General features: G+C 35.5%; 1 protein-coding gene across 6 annotated transcripts in view; it reads left to right on the top strand.

Moving 5' to 3' along the window:
- PARP4 (poly(ADP-ribose) polymerase family member 4) overlaps positions 1 to 25,620 on the top strand; it is a 51,684-nt gene that overhangs the window by 12,080 nt on the left and 13,984 nt on the right. For all 6 annotated transcript variants that reach the window (XM_062567246.1, XM_062567247.1, XM_062567242.1 and 3 more), the window contains 19 exons: positions 172 to 309; positions 2,300 to 2,473; positions 4,604 to 4,764; positions 7,234 to 7,371; positions 8,597 to 8,695; positions 8,909 to 9,092; positions 9,844 to 10,000; positions 10,507 to 10,631; positions 14,206 to 14,337; positions 14,522 to 14,608; positions 15,144 to 15,308; positions 16,203 to 16,249; positions 17,768 to 17,849; positions 18,282 to 18,419; positions 20,242 to 20,437; positions 20,632 to 20,699; positions 22,268 to 22,455; positions 24,100 to 24,199; positions 25,214 to 25,384. In XM_062567246.1, coding sequence (XP_062423230.1) covers positions 172 to 309; positions 2,300 to 2,473; positions 4,604 to 4,764; positions 7,234 to 7,371; positions 8,597 to 8,695; positions 8,909 to 9,092; positions 9,844 to 10,000; positions 10,507 to 10,631; positions 14,206 to 14,337; positions 14,522 to 14,608; positions 15,144 to 15,308; positions 16,203 to 16,249; positions 17,768 to 17,849; positions 18,282 to 18,419; positions 20,242 to 20,437; positions 20,632 to 20,699; positions 22,268 to 22,455; positions 24,100 to 24,199; positions 25,214 to 25,384 — 2,550 coding nt within the window. The remainder of the gene's footprint in view (positions 1 to 171; positions 310 to 2,299; positions 2,474 to 4,603; positions 4,765 to 7,233; positions 7,372 to 8,596; positions 8,696 to 8,908; positions 9,093 to 9,843; positions 10,001 to 10,506; positions 10,632 to 14,205; positions 14,338 to 14,521; positions 14,609 to 15,143; positions 15,309 to 16,202; positions 16,250 to 17,767; positions 17,850 to 18,281; positions 18,420 to 20,241; positions 20,438 to 20,631; positions 20,700 to 22,267; positions 22,456 to 24,099; positions 24,200 to 25,213; positions 25,385 to 25,620) is intronic.

Raw genomic sequence — 25,620 nt, 5'->3', positions numbered from 1 at the left:
GCTCTCCACTCAGAAGACAAAATGTTCCCCTTAACTTGGTGGGACTGAAGAAATCATATGAAGCCTGAATGTGTATTGTGTACTGTATTGCCTATTGGAAAGCTTATTTAGCTGTGCAAGAAGGGATTTGCATCTTTGTCTTTTCACTGAATTGTGTGTTTTTTACTACAGTTACTTCTAGAAGAAGCCATTAATTCAAGTGCTTTATCTCAGGAAGTTAGTGATTTTGTGGAATTGATCTGGGCAGAAGCTCTTGGCCACCTGGATAGTTTACTGCTTGAACCAGTAAAAAACATAAGCCTCAATGATGTAAGTTAATTCTTGTTGCTCTGTGGGAACAAATAGGTAAAAACTAATACAAGGAAGTTTCTTTCTTTTGCTAGGAAAAAAAAAAGTTTCACGTATCGGGATTGAAATTACCCTTGATAATACTGTGCTTAAGCATATCCATGCTTCAGAAATTTTTATATCAAATTTTGAGAATCACAACACTGAAAATAAGCAGTATTCCTTAGAGCAGATGGTTGTCTTTTCCATTTTATAGTGATTTACACAATTCTTATGGGAGAAACCCTTCTGTGAGATAAATTGAGACATATAAGAAGACAGTCCGTTACTTTTATATGCTAGAAGTGTACATAAAGAATAGATAATTGTCCCCTGACAATATGTTTTAATCATATTTCAGCCAGACATTATCTAGTAATGGAAAAATAGTTCTAATTATACTCTGTGTTTGTATTACCAGATGAGATGTAATTAATACGTGACTACTCTTGAAGGCCTTTGGATATTACAGCTGTTATTAAGAATAACTGCCTGTCCAGTCCTCTGTTAATTCTAGGGTTCATTTAATCACACTTTTCCACATACTTCAGTAGTTTTACTTTGCTCCCTATGCTCCTAAGAGGTTAATATTTATTCATGTGATTAAGTCCTGGCTGTTTAAGAAGGCAGTTTTGCTCATCTCTGTCACCACTGGAGGCAAAGTTAGTTGGAGAATATGTTGGAAATATTTTACCAGTAAAAAATTCCTCAATTCCAGAATGTCCTTGCCCTTATTATATAAAACTCAGTTTTGATGTTCTTCAGCAGTAGATGTATGTTAGGAGAATATCCCTTTTGGTTTTTGAAGTGGAATGTACATTTGCCTAAGCGCTGGTGAGCAGGTAGTACATTAGGAATATTTTATGTATGTATTTGGAGAAAGTAATGAGTGCATTTCATAAATCAGCAAAAACAAAAATGAAATGCTTTTTGTGGTATGCTTTTTATGAGGTACAATTGTTTGAATATGAAGATTCCTAACATATTTCAGGCAGATGAACAAACTAAATTTGATAATGTTCAAGCATTGATAGCTTTTGTAAGAGCTGAATCATAGACTAGAAGATTCTGTATTCCAAAGCACATATCTGTAAGGATATGATAAAACTGTTTTCACTAACTTTTCCCACTAATAATTAATTTTAAGAGAAGTAGCTTTTGTCCAAGAAGGAAAAAAAAAATCTGGATTTTTGAAGCACAATAATTGAGTGAATTCTTGTTCACTTAGATTAACTCTCCATTCTCTTTCCAAAGGCTTTTGCAAGACAGAGACCAGCCTTGGGTTGATTGTTGGAACTGTAGTAAGACTTTGTTATGCAGCCTCTAATATCAACATTTTATTGCCTGTTGTTTGTGGTTCCTGTAAATTAAAGCCATTTTGCATTTTCCCTCCTGCCCTGAGAAGATGAAATAACATGAGTATTCTGTGAAAATTTTCCCTTTGAGAGCCAATGTACAAATAAAAACAAATTAATGTCCTATCTGTCTGGACAAAGTATTTAATGATTCGTTACTTTCATGTGATCTAGAGGCTGTGTGTTATAAACAGGGCTTTTGCTCTGCTTCGTGTATTTTAGGATAAATCAGTGCACTTAAATTTCATAAGAAATGTATTCAACTTTAATTTCTGTGGCTATTTTGTCAATGCACTAGAGCTGACAATGTGAATCAATAAGAAGTTAAGAGCATTATCTTTTGATCTAATTCAAATTACATATTATTGTATGGAGGTTGTTTTACTGGCCCTTCGCTCTGTTGAGGTGCTTTGCAAGTAGCCACATGTAAGGGCAGAATAATGTCCAAGTTTTAAATCTCATATCCTAGTGTAGGAAAATATTTTGTTGCTATTGCACTAACAAAAAGTTGAAATGGAATTTCAGTGTGGAGTTAAATTACTCATTTTCAAAACTTATTTCTTTGTGTCTTTTCTGCAATTTTGTGATGATTGCTGGTTTAATAATCTCTTTTATAGGTGAGCAAAGCAGAAGGCATTTTACTCCAGATAAAGAATGCAATGGGTGAGGGAGCAGATGAGGTGGCACTGCAAGTGATGATAAAGGAGTTTTATCAAGTTATACGTCACAAAACTGGAACAGACTATAATGTTTCCAAAAAGCTGTTATCTAGTAAACAGGACCTCTGTCAGGTAACTTTTCCAGATTGCTAGTAATTCATGATCTGTGCTGTGCTATATCAGTTTTGAACATGCTCACTAGATAAGTTGACAGGATATTTTTTGCAGCCAGTCACAGTGTTAATTTGAAAAACTAATTTATTGGGACCTCTTGCATAGAGGAACACTCATGGTGGGAAACTGAACCTGTTGAACAGGAAGACCAGTCAAGGTATCGCGCTGACAGGAGTGTCCTTTACAATTCTTGGGATGATGTTTTCAGCTGGATCAAATGAGATTCACAAAGCTTTCTGGTGAATTCTTGTAATCCAGATAGCCTTAGTAACCACTCCAGCATACATATAAAACAGTTTCTATTGATCATCTTAAACTAATACAAAATATATCTTAACTATTTTATTAATGTATAGAAGACTGTTCTGTGTGACCTGTATTGCATATGCAGGAACAGTTTCAAGAAGCTGTTTAAAATTATCTATCTCTGTACAGTTTGGTCAGTTCCTACATCTACAGCACAGACTGTTGGGGGGTAGTCTCCCAGTCTGCCTGGATTCTCTGTGCAAGAAGTTAATCAGCATGTCTAAACATACAAATAGTTTTTTGACAGTTGGTGTAAGCCAGCTGACTAGGAAAATCTCCTACTACCACTCCCCCTTAGATCTTCTGTGTTAATTAGTTCATTTTTTAAGCTGCCCAGGAGTTCAGTCAGTCAGGAGTTCAGTTGCTCTGTTGCAAATCAGTCTTCTGTCTCATGTTTGCAGAGACTAGCTGGGAAATTCTCAGACTGCCCAGGGAGTAGGTAGCGACATGTACAGAGTGTGCTCACAACCAAAGCCCTTACACCCAGCAGCTGCCGGGGAGCCTCAAAGGCAGGCTGCTTTGTAAGATCAGGCAAACCAGGAGTGAAGGTGAGGAAGGCCGTAACAGCTAACTCATCAGAAAGGACACTATCCCACAGTAACAAACAAGATGAGCAGAGCAGATGACAATGACTGTTAGTGGCAGTAACGAGGGACAGACAATGGTGCAGATCACCTCATCATGATGGCCTTGTCTGGCAGGTGCAAGGTCAAGCCAGGAAGACAAGTCTGCAGGATCAGAGTCAGAATTGGGGAGGTACTAGGCCAGGTGCAGATATATCTACAACATAGCTCAGCCAGAGACCAGAGGCAAGAGCCTGAGCTTAAAGGTAGCTCCTGAGTGAAGGTGGGTCATGTCCCTGGTGGGGCTTCTCACAGCTTTTTCAAGGCCTGAGAGCTGCACTGTCAAGATGGCCATGAGTCTGAGCATATAGACCCTCAGGTGAAGTGAGATGCACTCAGGGCCCTGTCAGCTGTATCACACCTCTAACTATAGAACAAACATGAATTTCTTCCTTGTATCATGCTTATAATGTAAATTACACAGATTCTGCTGGAGATGCCTCTTTGCTTTTTGCAAAGGATACCCAAATGTTAGTTTTTGGTGAGTTACAAAATACAAAGGGAAAGGTAAAGGGAGGGGGGCTCCCTATTGGAGTAAAAACGTAAATGTTAGTAGTGTCTCTAACCTTGAAGTATTACTAATATCAGAAATTATTACATCTCGTACACCTTTCCCATGACTTAGTAGGATTAGAATGTAGTGTTAAAATTGTATTAAGTTAACTGTTCTCTTTTTTCCTGGTCTGTGAAAATTACACAAAGGCCTTGTTCTATTACCTTAACTAGATGGTGGTGCCTGTGAAAAACAAAAATGATAGCTAACCATCAGTTCTGGTTTGTGGCACTTTTATGAGCAGGCACCATCTAGAATTTCATTTGGAGTGGTACAGAAGCAATTTAATTATTTGTCATATGCTTTTTTCTTCTGATTTGTTTTCATGGGGTGCAATAGCTTTAGTCTTGTTTTTTACTATATCTGACAAGTGGAAATGTTCTTTTGCATATTCTACTTCAGTGATATTACTTCAGTGACTCTATATAATTTAAGTCAGTCTGAGTTTTGTGTTCAGTCTGAGTTTTGTGTTCAGTCTGAGTGTTTCTTAATTAAAAATGTACCAAGTATTCATTGCAACAGAATTTGCTGAAAAAAATTAATGTTTATTATTCATTCATATGTGTTAACCATGCAACAATTGTGATTTCTATCATTATTTTCTAGCTAATCCGAGACATGCTTAATATACGTGAAACAAATATGTCATGCCCAAACCCGTCATCTTTGGCCAAATTCCAGGCTCTAAGGTGCAAGATTGAAGCTGTTGACCCAGAGAGTTATGAATTTTTCAGTGTTGAAGAACAACTGTTAAAAAACAATCACAAGTGAGTGTTCAGTAGTTATACAGTGGCTCTGTATCATTCAAGAAATTGTGCACAATATACCTCTAAAATGGACTGAATTATTGGATTTTTTTACAGTGCAATGTTGATTGATGTGAATATGATGCTTTCTCCAGATTGCAGAATCTACTGGGATTACAGAACAGATATATTTACAACAACCTGTACTAGAACCAAATGGAAATAAATTCAGAAAACTGAAAATGACGACATTGTTCATTTTATTTCTTATTTTATTTTGAAAAGCTGTCTATAAAGAGAAGCTAGTAAAATATGATATATAGGCTTTAGGCTTTTTTTTTTCTGCTTTTCGGTGTTTTTTCCAGGTATTTTTTAGTATAACTTTAAAGTTAAAAATAAAATTTAGAGTTCTGCTGAGTTAAGACAAGCTTTCTGTGCATTATTAGAAGACACTGATGATGGAGAGGATGCTTGGTAATCTCTTGAATATTTACAGAACTTCCTGTTCCTTTCCGAATAGCTTTCAGTTGTATAAACACCATACATTTTTGGAAAGTTATTCTACAGATCTGCCTATGATTTTATTTTCTTGACCTAGACTTCTAACTGGATTCTAATTGACCTCTTTTTAAAATAATTTAAAGTGTGTAAAAACAGTATAATAAGGTTAAAAAGGTGGTTTAAGAGATTAATGGTTCTAGAAATGAAATAATGACTAGATCGTTAATACAAATAAGAAATATGGCCTTCGGTTACACTTATATAGTCGCTTCAGCTTTGTTCCTACTGAGTAATTATATTGTTAAATAGCTCAGGCCTTTGCTCAGGACTAAACCTACCTTGCAAATACTGGTTACTAACCAGTTACATCCAAATGTGTATTGATCAGCACTGTGCTTGGAACATGAAAATTTCTATTTGACTTCTGTAAAGTTCAGGAGTTGTGAGCAGTTGAATGACATTTTTTTAATACTTAAGTCATTTAAAATTAATAGAACAATAGTTTGACTCCATTTCATCTTCTGATTCTTTGATAGAACCAATTGAATAAGCTTTTTGTGAACTAGCTGTTTTCCAAACTACTCTTGGTGCATAGTACTTACCTATCTTAGCTAACTTAGGCATTGAGCTTTGCTGTGTACCATGTAAGTTACCTAGCTAATAAGCACAGGATTTTTCCAGAAAGTTTTGACTTGTAAACAATAGATTTAAAAAAAGAGCATAATTGCATTACAAAAACTGGAGCGTATTTAGTCCCTTTCAATCTCTGCATTGTAATTATATATTTTTTTTTCAAAACAATGGTTTTGAACCATTGTTTTGAAAAAAAATTTCAACTAGAGTAGAAATGTATTGAAGGATCAGAGTCTAAGTAGGTCCTCCCCTCCCCCCCCCAAAAAAAATCTTTACATAGCAGTTTCATAAATTAGGACATAAAATATCTACAATCCCTCACAACAGAAGCCATGAAGTTTGAATGAAGTATTCAAGAGTACAGAAGAATGCAAGTTCTGTTTACCAATATTATTTTAGCACTTAGGAACTCAAGTCTAACTGAAATTCACTGGGCCTTAAAAGTGTACCTGTTTGATTTATGCTTTTAATTTCCTGGTAATACCTACTTTTGGTATCTATCATTGTGATCTATAAGCCCTTTTCTAAATTGCTTCTTAAATTCCGAAGCACATCATTGTGTCACAGTCAGGAATTCCAGAATCCTGAATATTGTCTTATGAGTATTTCTTAAGGTACAGGTGTCTTGACACTGTTAAGCAGCTAGTCCTTAGTGCATAGTCGTATCTCTGAGGAAGTACGTTTCAAGGCTGCATACATACCAGGCTCCTTAATCGGAGGAAGGTAGTGAGTGAGCTATTCTCCACCCAGGCCTTTCCACTGTAGCAAAAAAGAGAGAGAGAGATACTCACTGACTTGCTCAGTCCAGTAACTATGGTATGTAAAATGCATACATCTTGTTGAAGATGGGATTGCAACCCAAATTTTTCTCCCCTCAGGTGTATTTTTTTAATTGGGAGGTTTAACTTACTACCTCCAAATAATTTGAATTGTGATGCTAAGATAAGTGCGTTATCTGAGTGTTCTCAGAATTTTTACTGCAAGGTAAGTCTACCTGTAAAGAAACTGGATGCTAATTAACTCAGAGCCACATGGAGATGTATGGAGTTTTATATGTTATATCTTTGAATTTAGGTCCCAAAACATCAAATGAGATAATGTCATCTGAATTTAAGCATGGAAAAACACTTTTGTTTTATCTGTAAAAGTCTAAATAACACTTGATTTTAGTCACTAGGTTTTTAGTATCTCCAGTGATTTCAATAACTGCTGTTAGTTTTTTTTTCTCTAAAAGTTGCATTAAAAAAAAAAAAGTTAATTTGAGACTTAGTCAGCCATTACCTCTATGTAGTAGATTGATCTTGAATGCACTTTCTCAGTCATATGATCTCAAAGATAACTTCAAATTCCTTACAGTGATTGTCCAGTGAGAATTTTGCAAGTATATAGAGTTGGCAGAATAGGTGAAACAGCAGAATTTCTGAGCAGTCTTGGAAATATTCAGTCTCTATTTCATGCATCACCTGTGCGCAACTTTGTGGGAATTCTTTGCAGGTAAAAAATTACATTCTCTCTCTCTCATTTTTTTTTTTTTTATTTTTGTGTGTGTGTGTGTGTGTGTGTGTGTGTGTGTGTGAAGCTGGATCAGGATTAATTATTTTCCTAAGTGTATTTTGACTTTATAAATTGCTTTTTGTAAAGCCCTTTTATGTTATGTTTAACCTGATTGTTCACTGTTAGCATCTATATAGATATGTCTATACTTCTGCGGATGTCTAGATGCAAAATCAGTCTTTTTAATGTTGAATTTAATTATTCTCTGAGTGAGCTAGACTTGAGATGCAAGTATTTGGATATGATGGTGAGGAGAATAGTTTAAATCTACATGAAAGATAATAAAATGGACAGAGTAGGGACAATAATGGTTGTAAACAACTTATCCTGTGTTGCAGGAGGGGATTTCGTTGATGATGTCCTCTTTTTACCTCTATACATTATTTCTCCATGACCATTCTGTGATTGTTTAAAAATATGCCAATTTTCTGGAGTAACCTAACGTCTTATTCTATGACCAAATTCCATGGATTCTCTCAAACATGGCAATAATGTTCCTGGTTAAAATAATATAACCTAAAACTAAATTGTATTTAAATCCTCATGATAGCATGTATGTGATGAATACCAGATAATGAAAATTTACGGATGTTGAAAGGAGTCTGTCTGATGTATAATACCATCAAAACTAAATTTATTTCAAAAATCATATTAGCATTCTATTTTCCTCACAGTGCAGGCTTTACCTGTAAGTTACAAAACTGTTGAGCTTGCTTAAATATTTTATCTTTTTACATTCCTTTTATATTAAATGTTTATGTGGGCATCCATCAGTAATAGATCAAATGTCTTATAAAAAGTCTAAGATAGTATCTCTACACTAATACGTTTGCAAATCAAACATTTAAGCTTTCCAAGTATCATTCCCCCCCCCCCATTCTGCCTTGAAAACATCATCTTTTACTTAGATGCATTCTACTAAACACAGAAAAAGCAAACAATCTTTATTGCTTATATAATCAGTCTTGAGACTAATAATTCCCTTAGGATTAAAACAAAATACACTTTATAGAAATCACCCATAGAGACTCATGGAAGCCTGTTCATCAAAAAAAACCCCGTGTGATTCATTTTTGCACGATGTGAGTTAGACCAAATACTATATACAAAAAACAAATATTTTGTGGTGTTTTTTTTTTTTTTTTTTTTTTTTCCTCTCCTCTAGAGGACTCCTTATGCCAAAAGTGGTTGTTGAAGATCATGGCCAGGAAAGAACTGATGCTGGGAATCTGGGCAGTGGCATTTACTTCAGTGATTCTATTAGGTCTGAATGACTATGGTATCTTTTTTTATTTTGTCTTTTCTATTTTCTTTAACTTTCCAAGCTAAATAAATACAATGTTTAATACTTGTGAGGTAACTTAATCGTAAAATTTATTCCTGTCCATTTTTCCAGAAATACTTGTGAATCCTTAAGCTTTTATGACATTTACATCAATTTTAATAAAATATCTCTATGACCTTTCTTTACATACAGTGCTAGCATTAAGTATTCTTCACCCAGTGTGATGGATGGAACTCGACTCCTGGCAGTTTGTGATGTGGCACTTGGCTCCTGCTTAGACTTGTATCAACGTAATTTTTCATTAAATAGTGCACCATCAGGTTATGACAGTGTGCATGGAGTCCGTAAAACAGCAGATATCTCTTCAGATTTTGAGGTACTGATCCTATAGTACTGGGAACTTGAGAAGACACTGAGTTTGGATATATTGTACCAGTGACAGATAATAGAAGGAATGTAACCTATGTTTCAGTTCAGACACTAAATCACTAGATAGTAATGAGTAAAATGACTATCTTACTAGCTGTAAAGTGCATATAAAAGTTCTAAGGCTCTTTTTATTACTATTTGTAAGGAGATTTAAAAATTTTAAATTCTTGCAAGAAAAAAATAATTAAATTTTATAATATTCTTTATCTGGATTATTGTTAAAGTATCTGAGATTTGATATTGGAATTGTTATTCAAAAATGATATTCTACCTTGTATGGAATAAAAAGTAACCACCATGGAAGGTTCATTGTTTTGTAAGTGAACCCAGCTGCTATGGTCCCTGTTTGTATTCAAATCTATACTCTAAGGCAGGGATGATAGCTGTACCAATGCACAATACAGTTGCTGACTAGGTATCCATCAAAGTTTGGATTTTACGTGTTTTTTTCTTAATTCTTTTGAGGCATCTGCTTTAGAGAAAAGAGGAACTGTGGAGAATAATACAATTTGCATCTCTTATTTTGTATAGTGCTTAGAGGAGTAGGGAAAAAATGGAAGATTTTTATTATTTATCCAAGATGAACGTACCATTTAGGTTCACATCTTAATCAATTTGCCTCTTTTTTTTTTTTTTTTTTTTGAAATAATACCTATAAGTTTCTTTTTCGTATAAAATGTCTTTCTTTTTTCCACCAGGATGATGAATTTGTTGTATATAAAACCAATCAGGTTAAAATTAAATATGTTGTTAAGTTCTGTGTTGCTGAAGACCAAATAAAACCATTTCAGCCTGAAACTGGAGTAGAACAGGAGCAAGATCAGCCAGTGTCACAACATCCTTTACAGCATGAGAGTAAGAAATGTTTTCTGTTTATAACTTGATTTGCTTCAAGAATATCCTAAATATTTATCAGCACCCTTTCTAGAGTACTTGTATGAAACTAACGTGTTAATAAAAAATAATTTGCAGTTGATTTGCAGATGTTTCTAAATTAGACATCATGTGGTGTCTGAGTAGCATCTGTACAACAGATTTCCTATAGGCATAATTACCGACAGCAGTTGCATCTCCTTCTGTCAGTGTGTGTTTCAAGAGACCTAGCAGGAAATGCTTTTGAACAAACCATCAAGTAGTCTTAAATAATTCTAAACAAAGATTTTTAAGACCTTAAAGACCTATAATGCTTAGGTAGCATTAAAACCCAAGTACTCCTAATAAACTGAGTATTATTTTTAATTTGTGTTTTAAATTGCATAGATAAACATGGGCCATTGATGGGTAGGATTATTTTCAAACCTCCTTCCTGGATATGTATTTCAAAAGCTAACTTTCTAATCTTTCTTAAACTCTTTGTTTAGGCTATGCCCTACCAAGTGCGAATCTTGTGAACGCTGTAAAAACTGGTCTTCAGGACAGACTGGGAAATCCTGTCCCACTGAAAAGTATTAACATCAAGGGGAGAATAATAGACTTTGTAGCACAGGTAGAGTACACTACTTACTGTCCTTTTTCATTGTGAAGGCCTGAAACACTATTCCAATTGTTACATAGAGCTTTACAAAGAATCACAGAATGGTTTAGGTTAGAAGGGACCTCTGGAGATCATCTAGTCCAACACCCCTGCTCAAGCAGAGTCACCTAGAACTTGTTAGACAGGATTGCATTCAGATAGGTTTGAATTATCTCCAGAGAAGGACCTCCTTGGGCAACCTGTGCCAGTGTTCTGTCGCTCTCACAGTGAAAAAGTTTTTCCTCATATTCAGATGGAACTTCTTGTGTTTCAGTTTGTGCTCATTGCTTCTTGCTCTGTCACTGGGCACCACTGAAAAGAGTCTGGCCCATCCTCTTTACACTCTCCCTTCAGTTACTTATATGCATTGATAAAATCCCTTCTCAGTCTTCTCTTCTGCAGGCTGAGCAGTCCCAGCTCTTGCAGCCTTTCCTCATAAGAGAGGTGCTGCAGTGCTCTAATCATCATTGTGGTCCTACTCTGCACTCTCTCCAGTAGTTCTGTGTCTCTCTTGTACTGGGGAGCCCAGAATTTGACACAGTACTCAAGATGAGGCCTCACCAGGGCTGAGTAGAGGAGGAGGATCACCTTTCTTGTCCTGCTGTCAACAGTCTTCCTAATGCACCCCAGGGTATCATTGGCCTTCATGGCCACAAGGACATGTTGGCTCATGGTCGACTTGTCATCCACCGGGACTCCCATCTCCTCTACAGAGCTGCTTTCCAGCAGGTCAACCTCCAACCTGTCCTGGTTCATGGGGTTATTCTTCCAAGGTGCAGGACCTTGCACTTGCTCTTGTTGAACTTCATGAAGTTCCTCTCTACCCAACTCTCCAGCCTGCCCAGGTCTCTCTGAATGGCAGCACAGCCCTCTGGTGGATCAGCCACTCCTCCCAGCTTGATATCATCAGCAAACCTGCTGAGGGCGCACTCTGTCCCTTCCTGCAGGTCATTGATGAAGAAGTTGACTGGCCCCAGTACTGAGCCCTGGGAGACACTGTCCTGATCACAGCTCTTCAAGCTCTGCCATTCAACCACTTCTTGATCCACCTCACCATCCACTCATCTAGCCCATGCCTTGTTAGCTTGCGTATGAGGATATTAAGTGAAATGATGTCAGAAGCCTTGCTGAAGTCAAGGTACACAACATCGCTGCTCTCCCATCAGCCAGCCAGCCAGTCCTTCCATCAGAGAAGGCTATCAGATTGGTTAAGTGGGATTTCCCCTTGGTGAGTCCACACTGACTACTCCTGATCACCTTCTTTTCTTCCATATGCTTAGAGATGACATCCAGGATGAGCTGTTCCATCACCTTTTCAGGGATGGAGGTGAGGCTGACTGGCCTGTAGTTTCCTGAGTCGTCGTCCTTGCCCTGTTTGAAGACTGAAGTGACATTGGCTTTCTTCCTGTTCTCAGGCACCTTTCCTGTTCTCCAAGACCTTTCAAAGATGATGGAGAATGGCCTAGCAATAACATCCACCATTTCCCTCAGCATTCATGGGTGCCTCCCATTGGTGCCCATGGATTTGTGGGTGTCGGGTTTGCCTAAATGATCTCTAATCCTATCCTCCTCAACCAAAGGAAAGTCTTCCTTTCTCCAGACTTTCTCTCGTGTGTGCCTCCAGGGTCAGGGATTCCTGAGAGCAGGCCTTAGCAGTAAAGACTGAAGCAAAGAAGGCATTCAGTAATTCTGCCTTCTCTGGATCCTTTGTCACCAGGAATATAAAGTTATTTAAAAAAGGGAGGAGGGAGGGGGCAATTCAGTCTCTAAATGAAGATAAGTTCTGAAACTGAGAGAAAGCAGATTTTTTTCTTAGAAGTATAGAATCACAGAATGGTTGAGGTTAGAAGGGACCTGTGGAGATCATCTGGTCTAAACCCACTACTCAAGCAGGGTCACCTAGAGCACGTTGCACGGGATCGCATACAGGTAGGTTCTCAATATCTCCAGAGAAGGAGATTTCACAGGTTGTTGAATATGAGGAAAAATTTCTTTATCACCTTCACAGTAAAGAAGTTCTTCCTCATACTCAACAGAACGCCAAAAACAGTGAAAGACTTAGCTTTATTTTTCAGAGGCTTTTTTTTTTCTGACTCTGTCATCTAGTCACCATTGAAAAGAAATATTTTGCAGCAGCTTACACATTTTCTTCTCTATTGAAGACTTTCTTGCTAATCTATTGGCTAACTGAATTAGAAACCAGTAAGAAATGTGTGGTATGATTAAAGGTCTCTGGATTTACATTTCTGTGATTGGTTTTAATTTTGGTTAGGTAACCTAAATTAGCTGTCTCAAGTAAAAAGAACTTGCTATTCTAACCTGGAAATTAGCTAATAAAAGTTAGCCAATCAAAGTTAAGGGCTCACCTTATTTTTTTTAATATATATGCGCTACAAACACATTTTGTCACATGAAGTCATTGTTTTTTTTCCTATCCTGCTGTGTAATTCCACAGTTCTCCCCTTGCAACTGAGTTCTATATAGACTGATCTCAGTCATGCTAGTTCTATTGAACTCTGGCATGTGTGTCTCACTGCACAAGAATCTGTTTTCTGAGTTTTCTAGTGCCAAAGTAGCTTCTTAAAAGCAAATTATGTCTTATTAGTTGCTAAAGCCTTAGTAAGGAAAGCAGGGAAAAAAACAGGAGGAGGGGGGATCGTTTTAAAGAATCTTCTTCAGATGAGCCTGTGCTTATATTATTTTGACACCTGCAACTGTTGTCTGGTTAGTCAGATTCCTTCAAGCAACTGTTCTCCTCATGAGAGGATGTCTTTTTTTAGTCTTCTTGTTTTTCTTCAGAAATGAATTACTATCGAATGACATCTGTTCTATAACCCAATCTACCAAAGCAGAAAATAGCCTCTAAGGCTGAGGAACAGAGCATAAATCAGAAATCATCAGACAAGGGACAACAAAAGTGCCAGCAAAGGGAGATGAGGAATTCCTGCCATCTTGTGAGGTCACGAGAAGTGAACAGAAGAACAGATGTAGGAAGGAAGTTGGATAATCTGCCACCTCAGAGACAGAAATTCTGTCTTTAGAAGATATGCCCTACACATATAGAAGCAATACTGGCTTTTCCACACACCCTTTTCAGTATATCTTTAAAATAGACCTTTTTTTTTTTTTTTTTTTTTGAAGGTTTACTCTTCCTTCTTGTTCAGTCTTTATGAGCTTGAAACTATTTTAGACATACTGCAATGGTAGCTTTTTAATGTGGACTACTCTTTTGTGAAGAGTAGCTTGACAGCTCTAGCTCTGCCAGCACACTAAATAACCTTTAGAAGGTCATAGTTTACTTTTCTTCAAGAAGAGATTCAGAGATTAAAAGTTCCACAGTTCCTTGCATGTTTCTGGATGTACCTGTTCCTCAAACACTACATTCATTTAGTGGCTTTACATTCATTTCTAATATACATAAGTATTCCAGTTAGGGCATACTTACTGTCATTTTGCAGTACAAAGCAGTTATGGTGTTACACTTGAAGTATTGCTGTTTTTGTGATATCTTAATATTACAGAATTATGAAAGAAATGTTCATTTCAGGTAGTGATGTTTCAGACTTACACCAATCAAAACAGTAGTCCAATAGAAGCTAAATATGTCTTTCCTTTGGATGATAAAGCTGCTGTGTGTGGATTTGAAGCCTTTATCAATGGAAAACACATCATTGGAGAGGTAAAATGATATTGCACTTTGCATCCAAGCTCAAGATTTGAAAGCACTTAATTTTATTTTTTCTCAAGTTTTTTTGTTGTTACCACTTGATTGGATTTCAAGGTAGTCAAGTCATTTCAAGTAATATCGTGTAAATGTTCTATTATATACATGAAATAACTTATTTTGGAACAATCTTTCATAGGTTAAAGAAAAGAAACAAGCACATCGGGAATATAGCAAAGCTATCAGTCAGGGTGATGGAGCTTATCTAATGGACCAGGATGCACCGGTATGTTGAATATTGGGGTTTGTTTACCTATATGAAAATTTTATAATGGTCAAATTACAGATAGATTATCTGGACATGAGTGAATATTCCCATTGAAATATTCACAGAATCATGTGTTTATTGGGAAGTTCCTTTTAATTTGAATTTATTTAGACTGTACATATGATCGCTTTTTAAAGCTGGTGTTTTTTCTTTTAATATGTCCTGCACCTTATATAAGATATTTCTCTTTCAGGAGTTTTTATTTATAAAAAAGCAAAGATGTAAAAATTTTTTTTGTAAAAGTGTATTTTTTTTTTAGTTATTATTGATCAGTTTTGCCCAGAAATGTTAAAGAACTGTCAAAAGTTTATCATTTCAAATCGTATTTTCTGTGGTAGCATGGGCTTAGTGTAAGTAAAAAACAACTAAACTTTTTTTTTTTTTTTTTTTTTTTTTTTTTTTTTTTTTTGGGGGGGGGGAGGAATGCAGGCTTTAACTTTCATTAAAGCTAGCCTCTCCTTTCCTCTTCCCCACTCCCCTTCTTTTTTCTTAGGATATTTTTGTGATAAGTGTTGGAAACTTACCTCCCAACTCTACAGTTCTCATCAAAATCTCCTATATCACTGAACTGAGTTTTCATAATGGTTGTATCTCCTTTTATTTGCCTGCTTCTGTGTCACCATGGCAACAGGACAAAGCATTAAATGAGAACACACAGGTTTGTTAAAAGTCTTAAAATAGCATCTTCCACATCTTTTTGTTTTGAAGCAGAGGTTCTATGCTTAGCAGATTGTAATTACTCAAGAGACTGCTGTACAATCATGATTACTTTCCGTTTAATCTCTTACTAAAAGATAATTGCTTGTAACCTTTCTTGTCATAACAAGGGTGTCAAAAAACAGTGTGAGCACAAACTTAAGCAGGAGTGCTGCAATCAATAGAAAGCCTCTAACTATCTCTAAGGATTTATTTGCACCTGTCAGAAAACTGACTTTAGTTGAAATATATTATGGATAGATGTCATATTTTGTTTTGCATAATCTGGTATTTCTATGCTGCTGTTCCTCCTGCACGAGATGTTTGCAGACATACAGAATACATCTGTTTGCAAGAGACACACTGTATCTCTGTCATGGAACAACATTTGAGCATCTGCTAAACACACTGCTGTTACCCTCTGCTTCATGGACAAGGTTGCCTGTCCATTTCCCTGGATGCCCTTGATGGCTCCAGAGTTCTCCAGGTGGGAGGGGAGGTCATCTCTGTCCATCTTAAATGCTGACAAAGAGACAGAGATGGTTCTTTGTTCTTTGTGGTACTAGCTCCTCTGAAATCATACAGCTGTATGAGATTTGTGACTGTTAAATAATCATGCCTTCTTCTTCAAAGTTGTATTATACTGAGTTCTGCAGTTTAAGCATGATAGAGAAGCATATGCAGATTCATCTGAATTTTAGCTACTGTTACGCTCAGATAATAACATCTATATGACTATATGAAGTAGTGGGAGTTCCATGCAATCCCAGTTTAGCAACATAATACAAAAAAGTGGAGTACCATACAAGTATTTTGTAAATGATGCAGTTTAAAAGTTCTCTTTTTTATTTTGTAGGATACAGTAAAAAAGGTTTGTGTTAAACAAGTAGATACACAAAAGAAGTAAGTTGTTTTCATTAATATTAATCTGCTTTATTGTCAGTACTTTAGATCATTATATTAAAACATCATTTAAAATTAACTTTTTGTATGGAAATTGTGATGTTAGCATAATCAAGAGATTAAAGTATTTTCACTTTTCAGTATCTCTGTTGTTATTCTTAGCTATTATCCTAAGGGATGATATTAGGGAATAGGGGAAAATAATTTTTAATTGAGCATCATTCTTTTTTTCTTCACTAAATACTTCATTTTACTTCTTTTACTAAGGATTTTGTATAAATTTCCAAGTCATATAACCTAGTGAGCCTGTATGATCTTTGTATTTTCAGTATCGTTGTACTTTAGCCTTTCTTTACATTTGCATTTTAAATAAATATTCACAATCATTTGAAACTATGATATTATTAGTAAAGTAATACTTCTTGGAATTTGATTATTATAGTTGTATTTCCTGTAACACTTCACAGGTGGCCATTCTCAACCAAAATCAAAAGCCATGCAGGTAGCAATACTTTGCTCTGGTAAATATGCCAGAGACAGCAAGACAGCTACTCTTGAAGGAATCGACTTTAAAAAAAAAAAAAAAAAAAAAAAAAAGAGAGAGAGAGAGAGAGAGAGAGAGAAGGGCTTCTCATGAGCATGTCCTGTTTTTTTCTCTTCTATCTGCAAAGCAAGCATAAAACTACATCTGCTAAAATTTTCTCAAGTTTTATTTAATCTTAAAATAGTGTTTTCTATTTTGGTTTTGTTCAATATATTTACTACTTGTTAATAGAAATATTGTACTGCTGGGCTAAAGGTTTGATGCTGTTTCTGCCATATATCAGGAATAAATTAACCAATTCATATAAAAGGCATCTAGCTGTAAAAAAAAAATTAAATTATAATACAATTTTCAATTGATATAAAGGAAAAATTCAACTGGAAAAACTAGGAAACACTTAAAAAAAAGATATTGTGTGAAAAAGGAGATTAGGTATCTCAGGGACAGAAAATACCATCTGACAAACTGTTTTTTTTTTTTTTTTTTTTTTTTTAATCTGGCTACAAAATAAACTGACAAGAACCAATGACTGAAATCTGAATGAGAAAAGAGGCTGTGCACTTTAACAATGAGGACTGGAACAGTCAGCTAAAGGAAGTTACGAATTTGCTCTCTCTGAAATCCAGATTGGTTGTCTGTTAGGAATTTATGGTCATCTGTTAGGAAGTTATGCTTTAGACAAATAAAACAGTAGGCTAAATGAAGGGAAAATTGGGTAAAATGCTAGTGTGTTATAGAGATCATGTCAAGTAACTTGTTGATCACTTCTGGCCTTTGTAGGTAAATCAGTAAGGTTATTTTTTGAGTATTCTGGGGACAGAAACTTGTCTAAGTAGTTCTCTATTTTACACTTCTTAATGAAGAGTTAAAAAGGACAGGAAACATAGCTCATTCTCATAGAGATGTCATGGCATGCAGATTAAATATCTTCTCTTCTAGAATGCTATTTGATCACTTCCTTTCTCTTTATCTAGTATATTCTCCTTGGACATGTCTGTTGAGATGCCATACAATATTGAATGCATACATAGTTGGACGCACAGACTTAAAATAAAGGTAAATTAATTTCACTTTTAACTGTGTCTCTGCCTTAGCAATTCTGCTGTGTATTTAAAAAGGACATTTTATGCTAGGAGGTGTGTGTACTAGATTTGTCTGGTTTGTACAGAGGGTTCATTCTGCAGACTAATTGTTCTTGTCTCAGATAAAAACTTTTCTTGTGCTTGAAGCTTTAAAATGCCTTAAAAACTTATATTTTAAAATACATTCAAGAAAATGAATGATATTACATAAATAGAAACTACATCTTATAAACTTGGTATAACCCTCTTAGCAAAAATCTTCGGACCTATTCATTAAACTTGCTATCTTCGTTCCCTGTCCTCACAAATCACAAGTGTGTTTTAAAACATGCTGTTTGGTATAAGTAATTACCATTTACTGTACTATTATTGCTAAATAAATATTTAAATGGCTTTTTTTTTCTAGAAAACAGATTGCAAGGCTGTAATTAAGACTGAAGAGAACAGCTTTTTGGACGTCTGTGGGTTTGCTCTAGAAGTCTGGATTTCTCAAGTCTATCTACCCCGAATGTGGGTAGAGAAGCATCCCAGCAAAAGGAGTGAGGTACGGTAGTTGTGGGCATGACCCAAGTTCCAAGATTGAAAGCACATGCTATTATACTCTTCCTGAAGCAATACTAAAATATAATAGACAGAAACAATTTCTTTCTGATGGGTAAAAGATGAACAATTTCGCATCATTGGCAGTGTTCAGTTTGCTCCCCTCCTCCCCAAGCTGAGTATTCTCCAAAAATTTAAATTGCTTAGAATCTTATCCCTTTGTTTTATCCTTTGTCTTGTTTGTAATAGAGTAAATGTTGATGTGTATTTTGAATACTCTGTCTAATCATATTTCTGTTAAAATGCTTTTTTTCTCTAACTGCTGTGGTGCAGTTAGTATTTCACAAAAATGCAGCTACAGTGTTTGATGCAGACATTGCATGGCTGAGGTAGAATTAAGTAGCTTCAGTGTCATACAGTCGCTATAATGATTTAAAAATAAGCAGCATTTTAAGCTACTTTGTTCTCCAGACCATTATATAGAAAACATAAGAAATCAGCCAAAAAAAAAAATCTAGAATTTTTAGAAAAAAATAAATTTGCGGGGCTACGTTTACAACACACACAGAAATGTTTATATAATCTGCAAGTGTTTTATTTTAAGGGACTTGGCCTTCCTAGATGATTTCACATTCTGATGTAGTTCTTACTGATGCAGTGGTTATTTGCGAAGGCATTTAATCTTTTTCACTAATAAGTAAAAGAGAAATAGACAGCAGTTTCCCAGCTTCATGTTTCCTAGAAGCAGATGTGGTTGAAGCTGCGACCATGTCATGAAGAGCCCATCATCAGCCCTGGGAAACATTAAGCAAAGATTAGGGAAGAAAGGATGGGTTGATTCAACCTCTTTTGTCTTTACTGGCAGTAACTCCTTGCCTCAGAAATAAATTTAAAGCTTAAGAGTGTATCTTTAAATATGTGATTCCAGGTTGTTATAAACTGCCTCATTCCCCTGTGTTTTTGTGTGAACACAGTGATAAGATTGGAGTCCCTGGCACTTTTAGCTATTTTCAGCTGCTTCTTATCGAATTTTTTTCTTAAATAAGACAAAATGCTGCAGAGGTGACATGTAAAGTCTTAGTGTTACCAATCCTGTTAACCCAGTGTTAAAATTGATTGAAACAAATAAAATGACAGATTAGATTCTTTTCTTTTATAGTTATGTCTGGTTATGTCTTTTATGTTCTTCCTCTTAATCAGAGCCCTTTGTTTAAAGGGATTAGTTCAGGGATTACTTTCTGATGACTACAGTAATACTGATATTCCCCTGAGATGTGAAGAAAGAAATAAATTTCTATTTATGTTTTTAGCCTGCAAAGCTTTCCTTCCTATTGGAGAGCCCTTCACTCGGTCAAGCATTTTATTGTTTCACTTTTCGAAACATTTGGTTTGAGAGGTGTTGTTTTTTTTTATATATTCCCTCTGTTCCTAAAGAGGGCAATATGCTTTTTTTTCTGCTTTACGTATTTTTTTTAGTTCCACTAACCTTCTCACAAGCTGATGATGGCAGTGATGATTGTAAGACAAAATATCTGGGATACTTTTTACTTTCTAACTTGGAGAAGGGAATCCAGTGCTGATTGCAAAAGGATGAATTGGATAGGAACAAAAAACCCACAAAATTCCTTCTCCAGTTTTTCATGTGAGACCAGGTAAAAAACAGGAAGGCTGTGCTTTTCAAGTATTAAGAATAAATGAAATGTATTTGCTAAAACTTTGATATACGGTTATATTCTGCTTTCATTACATCATAAGAAAATTTAAGTACACTTTGACTGAAGTAACATTTGTCCGCTGCAATGATGATCTTGCTTTTCTCTCCTCAGGCTTGCATGCTAGTATTCCAACCAGAGTTTGTAACATCATCTGAAGAAGTGCAGCTGACCAGTGAAATTATTATTTGCTTAGATTGCTCCAATTCCATGGCAGGTTCAGCCTTAAAGCAAGCAAAGCAGATTGCTTTACATGCTTTGGAACAGCTTTCTTTAAGACAAAGAGTGAATGTCGTCAAATTTGGCACAAGTAAGTTTCTTTGTTTCTTTTTTAAATGAGAGCCACTTTTTACTTTCTTACCGTGACTAAACTGTAGTCTGGAACACCTAGTAATGTGGAATACTTCTACTCTGATATTCTAGTCATAAAACTTAAACTTTATTTCCATAATGTTGCCAGATGCTTAATATTTTAATACTGTTAATATCAACCTTTATTCACAGATTTCATAGAGTCTTCATTTTCAGAGAACATCTTGGATGATCTGGCATCACTGAAGGAGTTTATTACAGTAAGTAAATTAATTTGATTGTATTCTAATGAACACTTCTTTGCAACGAATACTCATCACTGTAAAACACAAATTTTCTTCTCTTTAATTTTTTTCTAGACCAACATCTTGAGTTTTTTTCTATAATTTAGTCTATTTGAAATCTGTTTGCCCTAGAAACAAGCACAGGCATATCTGAATATTAATTCCAGATTGATTTTAAGTGACTGCTTAAGTGGTATTTTGAAGCTCAGTAGATATCCGTGTTAGGACATTTTTCAGTGTTTCTCCCTAAATGTACCTTTTTGAGTTTCATGTCTCTCCATTGCCTGCTTAAAGCAGAAGAGAAGAAACGATAGATTTCCTTCTGGAAATCCATAATTTGTAAGTGAAGACAGCATTTAGAGCCTAAAGCACTTTTAGTGAAAAGAAAAATACTTTTGACTCCAAAAGATATGAACTGTTTAGGACAGCAGTTTTTTGTTAGTACTGAATCTTATTGCCAAATACAGACTTCTCATCTGCAGCTAAAGCTTCTTGATGCTAGCGTAACATACTAACATGGCACAAGTAAGTGTGCCATACTTATACTAACGTACTGGATACTAACATATGGATATCCTGAAAATGGGGTGATAAGGTGGCAGATGGTGTTCAATGCAAAGTAACGCAAAGGGGACAACACCACTAATTATACATACAAAATACGGGGCTTCACCCAGGAGAGATGTTGGAGCCACTGTGGTAGCCCTTTTTTTAACAACAGTGGCATAATACTCAGCAGCAGTCAACAAGATAAACAGTTAGGTAGCTGCATGAATTATTCTGTTATCTTGAATACTGTAAGCTCTTCTGGTCACTCCATGTTGGAGAGTAGACCTAGAAAAGGTACGGAGACAGAAAACAAAGACGATATGAAAGACGTGCTGTGCAAAAAAAAAAAAGAACTCCTAATAGATTTTTAAGCCTTTATTGCATCCTTTTTCAGTTGTCTCTTTTTCAGGATAAATGGCCAGAAAAAGGAGAATGGGGATGGTTATTTACTGTTTCTCACGTCGTAAGGATCATAGGATGTGCAGTGAGATCAAGCAGCAGATTGAAAAACAAAAATGAAGTAGTCTTCTTCATACATTCAGTAAATAGTGGACCTTCATGTCATGTGATAGTGTTGAGGCTAGAACTAATTGAGTTCAGGAAGTAGGTTGGGGCATTAGAAAACAGAACTTACGTGTGTAGCTCTTAGACATGATAGTCTGGATAAAAATGCTAGTTCAAGAAATCCCTAAACTACTGATTACTGAAAGCTCTGAGAATATTTCACAAAAAGAATTTACCATGTTTCTTGCGTATTTTTTCCTAAGCATCCTTTTGTCTAAGCCAGAGAAGATACAGGACTAGATGGACCCAAGCTCTAGCTCTAATAATAATAATTATAAAAAAGCAGGAACAGAATAAAATTTAAGAATTAATCATTTGCATTTGGAAACTAGAAAATGTGTATAATGAAATAAATTTGAAATTATGCAATATATGCTATTTTAGAAAAGGTAATTAAGTTCAAACTAAAATTGTATTACTTTACTTTTCAGTCTGCTACTGCAACATTGGGAAACACTGATTTATGGAAGGCTTTACGTTACTTTAGCCTGCTTTTTCCTTCTCAAGGACAGCGTAACATTCTTCTTATATCTGATGGACACATTCAGAATGAGAGTGTGACCTTTCAGATTGTGAAAGATAATGTCCAACATACCAGGTTATTTACGTGTGGGGTTGGGTAAGTACAAAGTTAGCTAGCAATTGTGTTGTGTTTAAAATCATTGATAATTTATTTGAAGCAAGAGTTTAATGGGTTGAGAACTGTCAGATGCCAGTGTGTGCAGTATTAAATATACATGTATGCTTAGATTAAATGCAGAAATATTTGTGTGTGTTAAGTCAATTTTGTGTGCAAGTAGTCTTGTTCATATCTTTCTTTATGACAACTTTACTTTTTAAAAATACTTACTGAGATATTCTGCAATTATATTAAACTTTGAAGTTCATATTTTGGGAGTCTCATTTTAATAGTACAATTTCAGTATAGCATTAAGATAGTTGCATAATATAATTTTATGGTATTTATTTTAACAGAATTATATCTTAAGTAGTACTATAATACAAAACTCTGTAATTTTATAATTTACCAGTGTGAGCACTTACCTGTAGAGATTCCCAAACCTGTGGTACATGCATCACTGCTAGAATGCAATCTACTGCAAAATGACGTAAAAATAAACCTCTTCTACCCTAAAACAGCCTTTGCCTTTCACCAGGCAAGATAGAGTGTGACTGTTTCTGTACAGTCAATGCTTTCAATACAGCCAACTTCACGCTTTTTCCAGTCAAGGGGACAGCAGAAGGGAATCACGATTTCTGCTTTACATGTGCACTGCTTGCCCAGAGAGGGGGAGCAGGAGCAGCTGCCACTGTGATGGTAGTAGTAGAGGGAATGAAGTTTGGGAACACCTAGCATAAACTCTGGTATATGTGTGTAAGATGTTACCTGTGTTATAGTGACTTCTCCTCAAAGATCAGAGGATCAGATAAAACCTCACTAAAATTCTGTTTTATCTGTCATAATTCTTTGTGGGTAAACAAAAAAATCTTTAAACAGTACAAGACTTGCACTTTACAGTGCTGTTCAAAGCAGCAAAATCTGGAAAAGACTTTTAAGAGGGCAGTAAACCTTTTTAAGCACAAGATGTTACGTGTTCTTAGAATAAATACCATTGTATTGTATTTATTTTGCCCTTAAGGGATTTTGGCTGGGAGAGTTTCCAGAGGTTTCACTAAGACAGTAATGTAATCCTGGCCAGGAGTGAATCTGTTAACTGTTTGAGAAAGATCTGAGGTGTACTGGGTTGTTTCTCACCCACAAGAATCTTAATTGTTCTCCATTAAATCCTCTATAAAACTGTCATTTGTCTTACTCACCAAGTAGCTTGATAGTTGTCAGACTGTTAGTGAGCAGAGCCTACTGTTCTATAAGGCTAATAAGTGCTATCATATCAGTTATCTGTATTGCCCAGACAATTCTCACTGAATAGTTCTGAGATTAAGGCTAATTCAAGATTAGAATGATTAGAATCATGTTGATGTAGCCTTATAGGTGTTTTAGCCTAAGTTCATTTACCTGCACAACTCTGCTATGCCATAATTCTTACGCCATGTAATTTCCTCAAATATTGCTAGGAAATCAGCAATACGGCAAGCCATTCATTGGCCCAGTTGCTTTTGTTTGGTCTTTATCCTGAAGAGGGTATGGAATTTAGAAAATGCAGAAAATTTGCAGCACTAATCAAAGTAAAATATTTGGAAATTGTATGAGATCACAAATTTAACTCAGTAGTTTCATGAAGAAAATTTTTCATGTTATTAGTTCCACAGCAAATCGTCACATGCTGAGATCTTTGTCCCAGTATGGTGCTGGAGCATTTGAATACTTTAACCCAAAATCAAAGTATAATTGGGAGGAAAAGGTACGTTTATAAATCTTGATTATCTTCAATATATCATTATTATCAATATAGGAAGTATATCAATATCTGATACTGAATATCTTCAACAACCCACAATGGGAATTACGACTTTCCAAGGGATCATGTGGCTTTAATATTGTATTAACATAATTTAAGAAGATGCATTTGATAGAAAGTGGAACGAAAGATGCTTGTCTGTTAAGTTTTCTTTTAAATGTAAATGCATCTGAAGTGAGAATGGAAAGAATTTAGTCTGAATATTTTTAATGTCTCAAGTTTGTTCCTTGTTTTCAGCAGGAGCACATGTTGCCAGGAAGGGATCTGAGAGCTGTAAAACGCCCTTGGTTCTGTGATAAGGGAGGGAATTTGCCATTGCCTTTGCCCCACCTTCTCATTCAGAACGGGCACTAAGTGTGTTAAAGCAAGGAAGCCATGATTTATTTTATCTTTCTGTTCTTCATGAGACATCTCCTGTAGTTTTCTTGATTAACGCAGTAACACTAACTTGGAAAAAGACTATGAACTGTCAAAATAAAATTATACCTGAATGGAAAAATACTGCTTCACTTTTGTCATGCTCACTATCCATATACAACATTGCCCTTGTTATTGTGATGAAGCCTGTAGCAACTATATTCTGTAACTTCTGACGGATAACTTTTGGTGCATTATGATTTTCAAATAATCTAGGACCCCATATGTAATGCTTTTCAGCATGTAGAGATGATATAGAGCCCTGATGAATACCCTTTATTTCAAGTTTCAGCTTTCACTTAAAATGAATCTTATTATTCCAGAAGCTGGTGCAATGATGGCTGAGTGAGCTTCCTTATTACCTTCAAATGGTAGATTCATTTTCACTAGTAATACCTGGTTTGTTTTATTTGCAAGAAAAAAGGGAGAGAAAAATAGTTCCACTCACATAGCAAAATACATTCATTTTGTAATGAAAGATTGCTTTCTTTTGAAAGCTTAGTAATAAGCTGAGTTAACTTGTTTTGTGTCTTTACACAGGTACAGAGCCAAGTATCTAGAATATTTTCTCCAGGATGTAGTTCTGTTTCTGTTAAATGGCAACAGTTTGATACAAATGCACCAGAACCAATGCAGGCTCCTGCTCAAATACAATCTTTATTTAACAATGAGAGACTTCTTGTCTATGGATTCGTCTCTCACTGTACTCAGGTAAAGACTAGGATACACATTCACTAATTTGTATAGGAATTTACATATAAAAATATTGCAAAAGTCCCCTTATATTAAGTACTCTTTTCAGGGCATGCATTTAGCTTACTTCTTTTAATTGCTAAATTTAAGTAACTGTTTAAATGCCATTATTGGTCCTCTGTAGAGGAGGAATATCTTCAATATGTGGTCATTATGAATATTTCAGATATATCAACATCCATTTGCACTTTGGG

The sequence above is a fragment of the Rhea pennata genome, chromosome 1, assembly GCF_028389875.1.
Source record: "Rhea pennata isolate bPtePen1 chromosome 1, bPtePen1.pri, whole genome shotgun sequence".
Classification (NCBI taxonomy): domain Eukaryota; kingdom Metazoa; phylum Chordata; class Aves; order Rheiformes; family Rheidae; genus Rhea; species Rhea pennata.
Note: the sequence above shows the minus strand (reverse complement) of the source record. Positions and strands in the feature narration are given on the sequence as shown.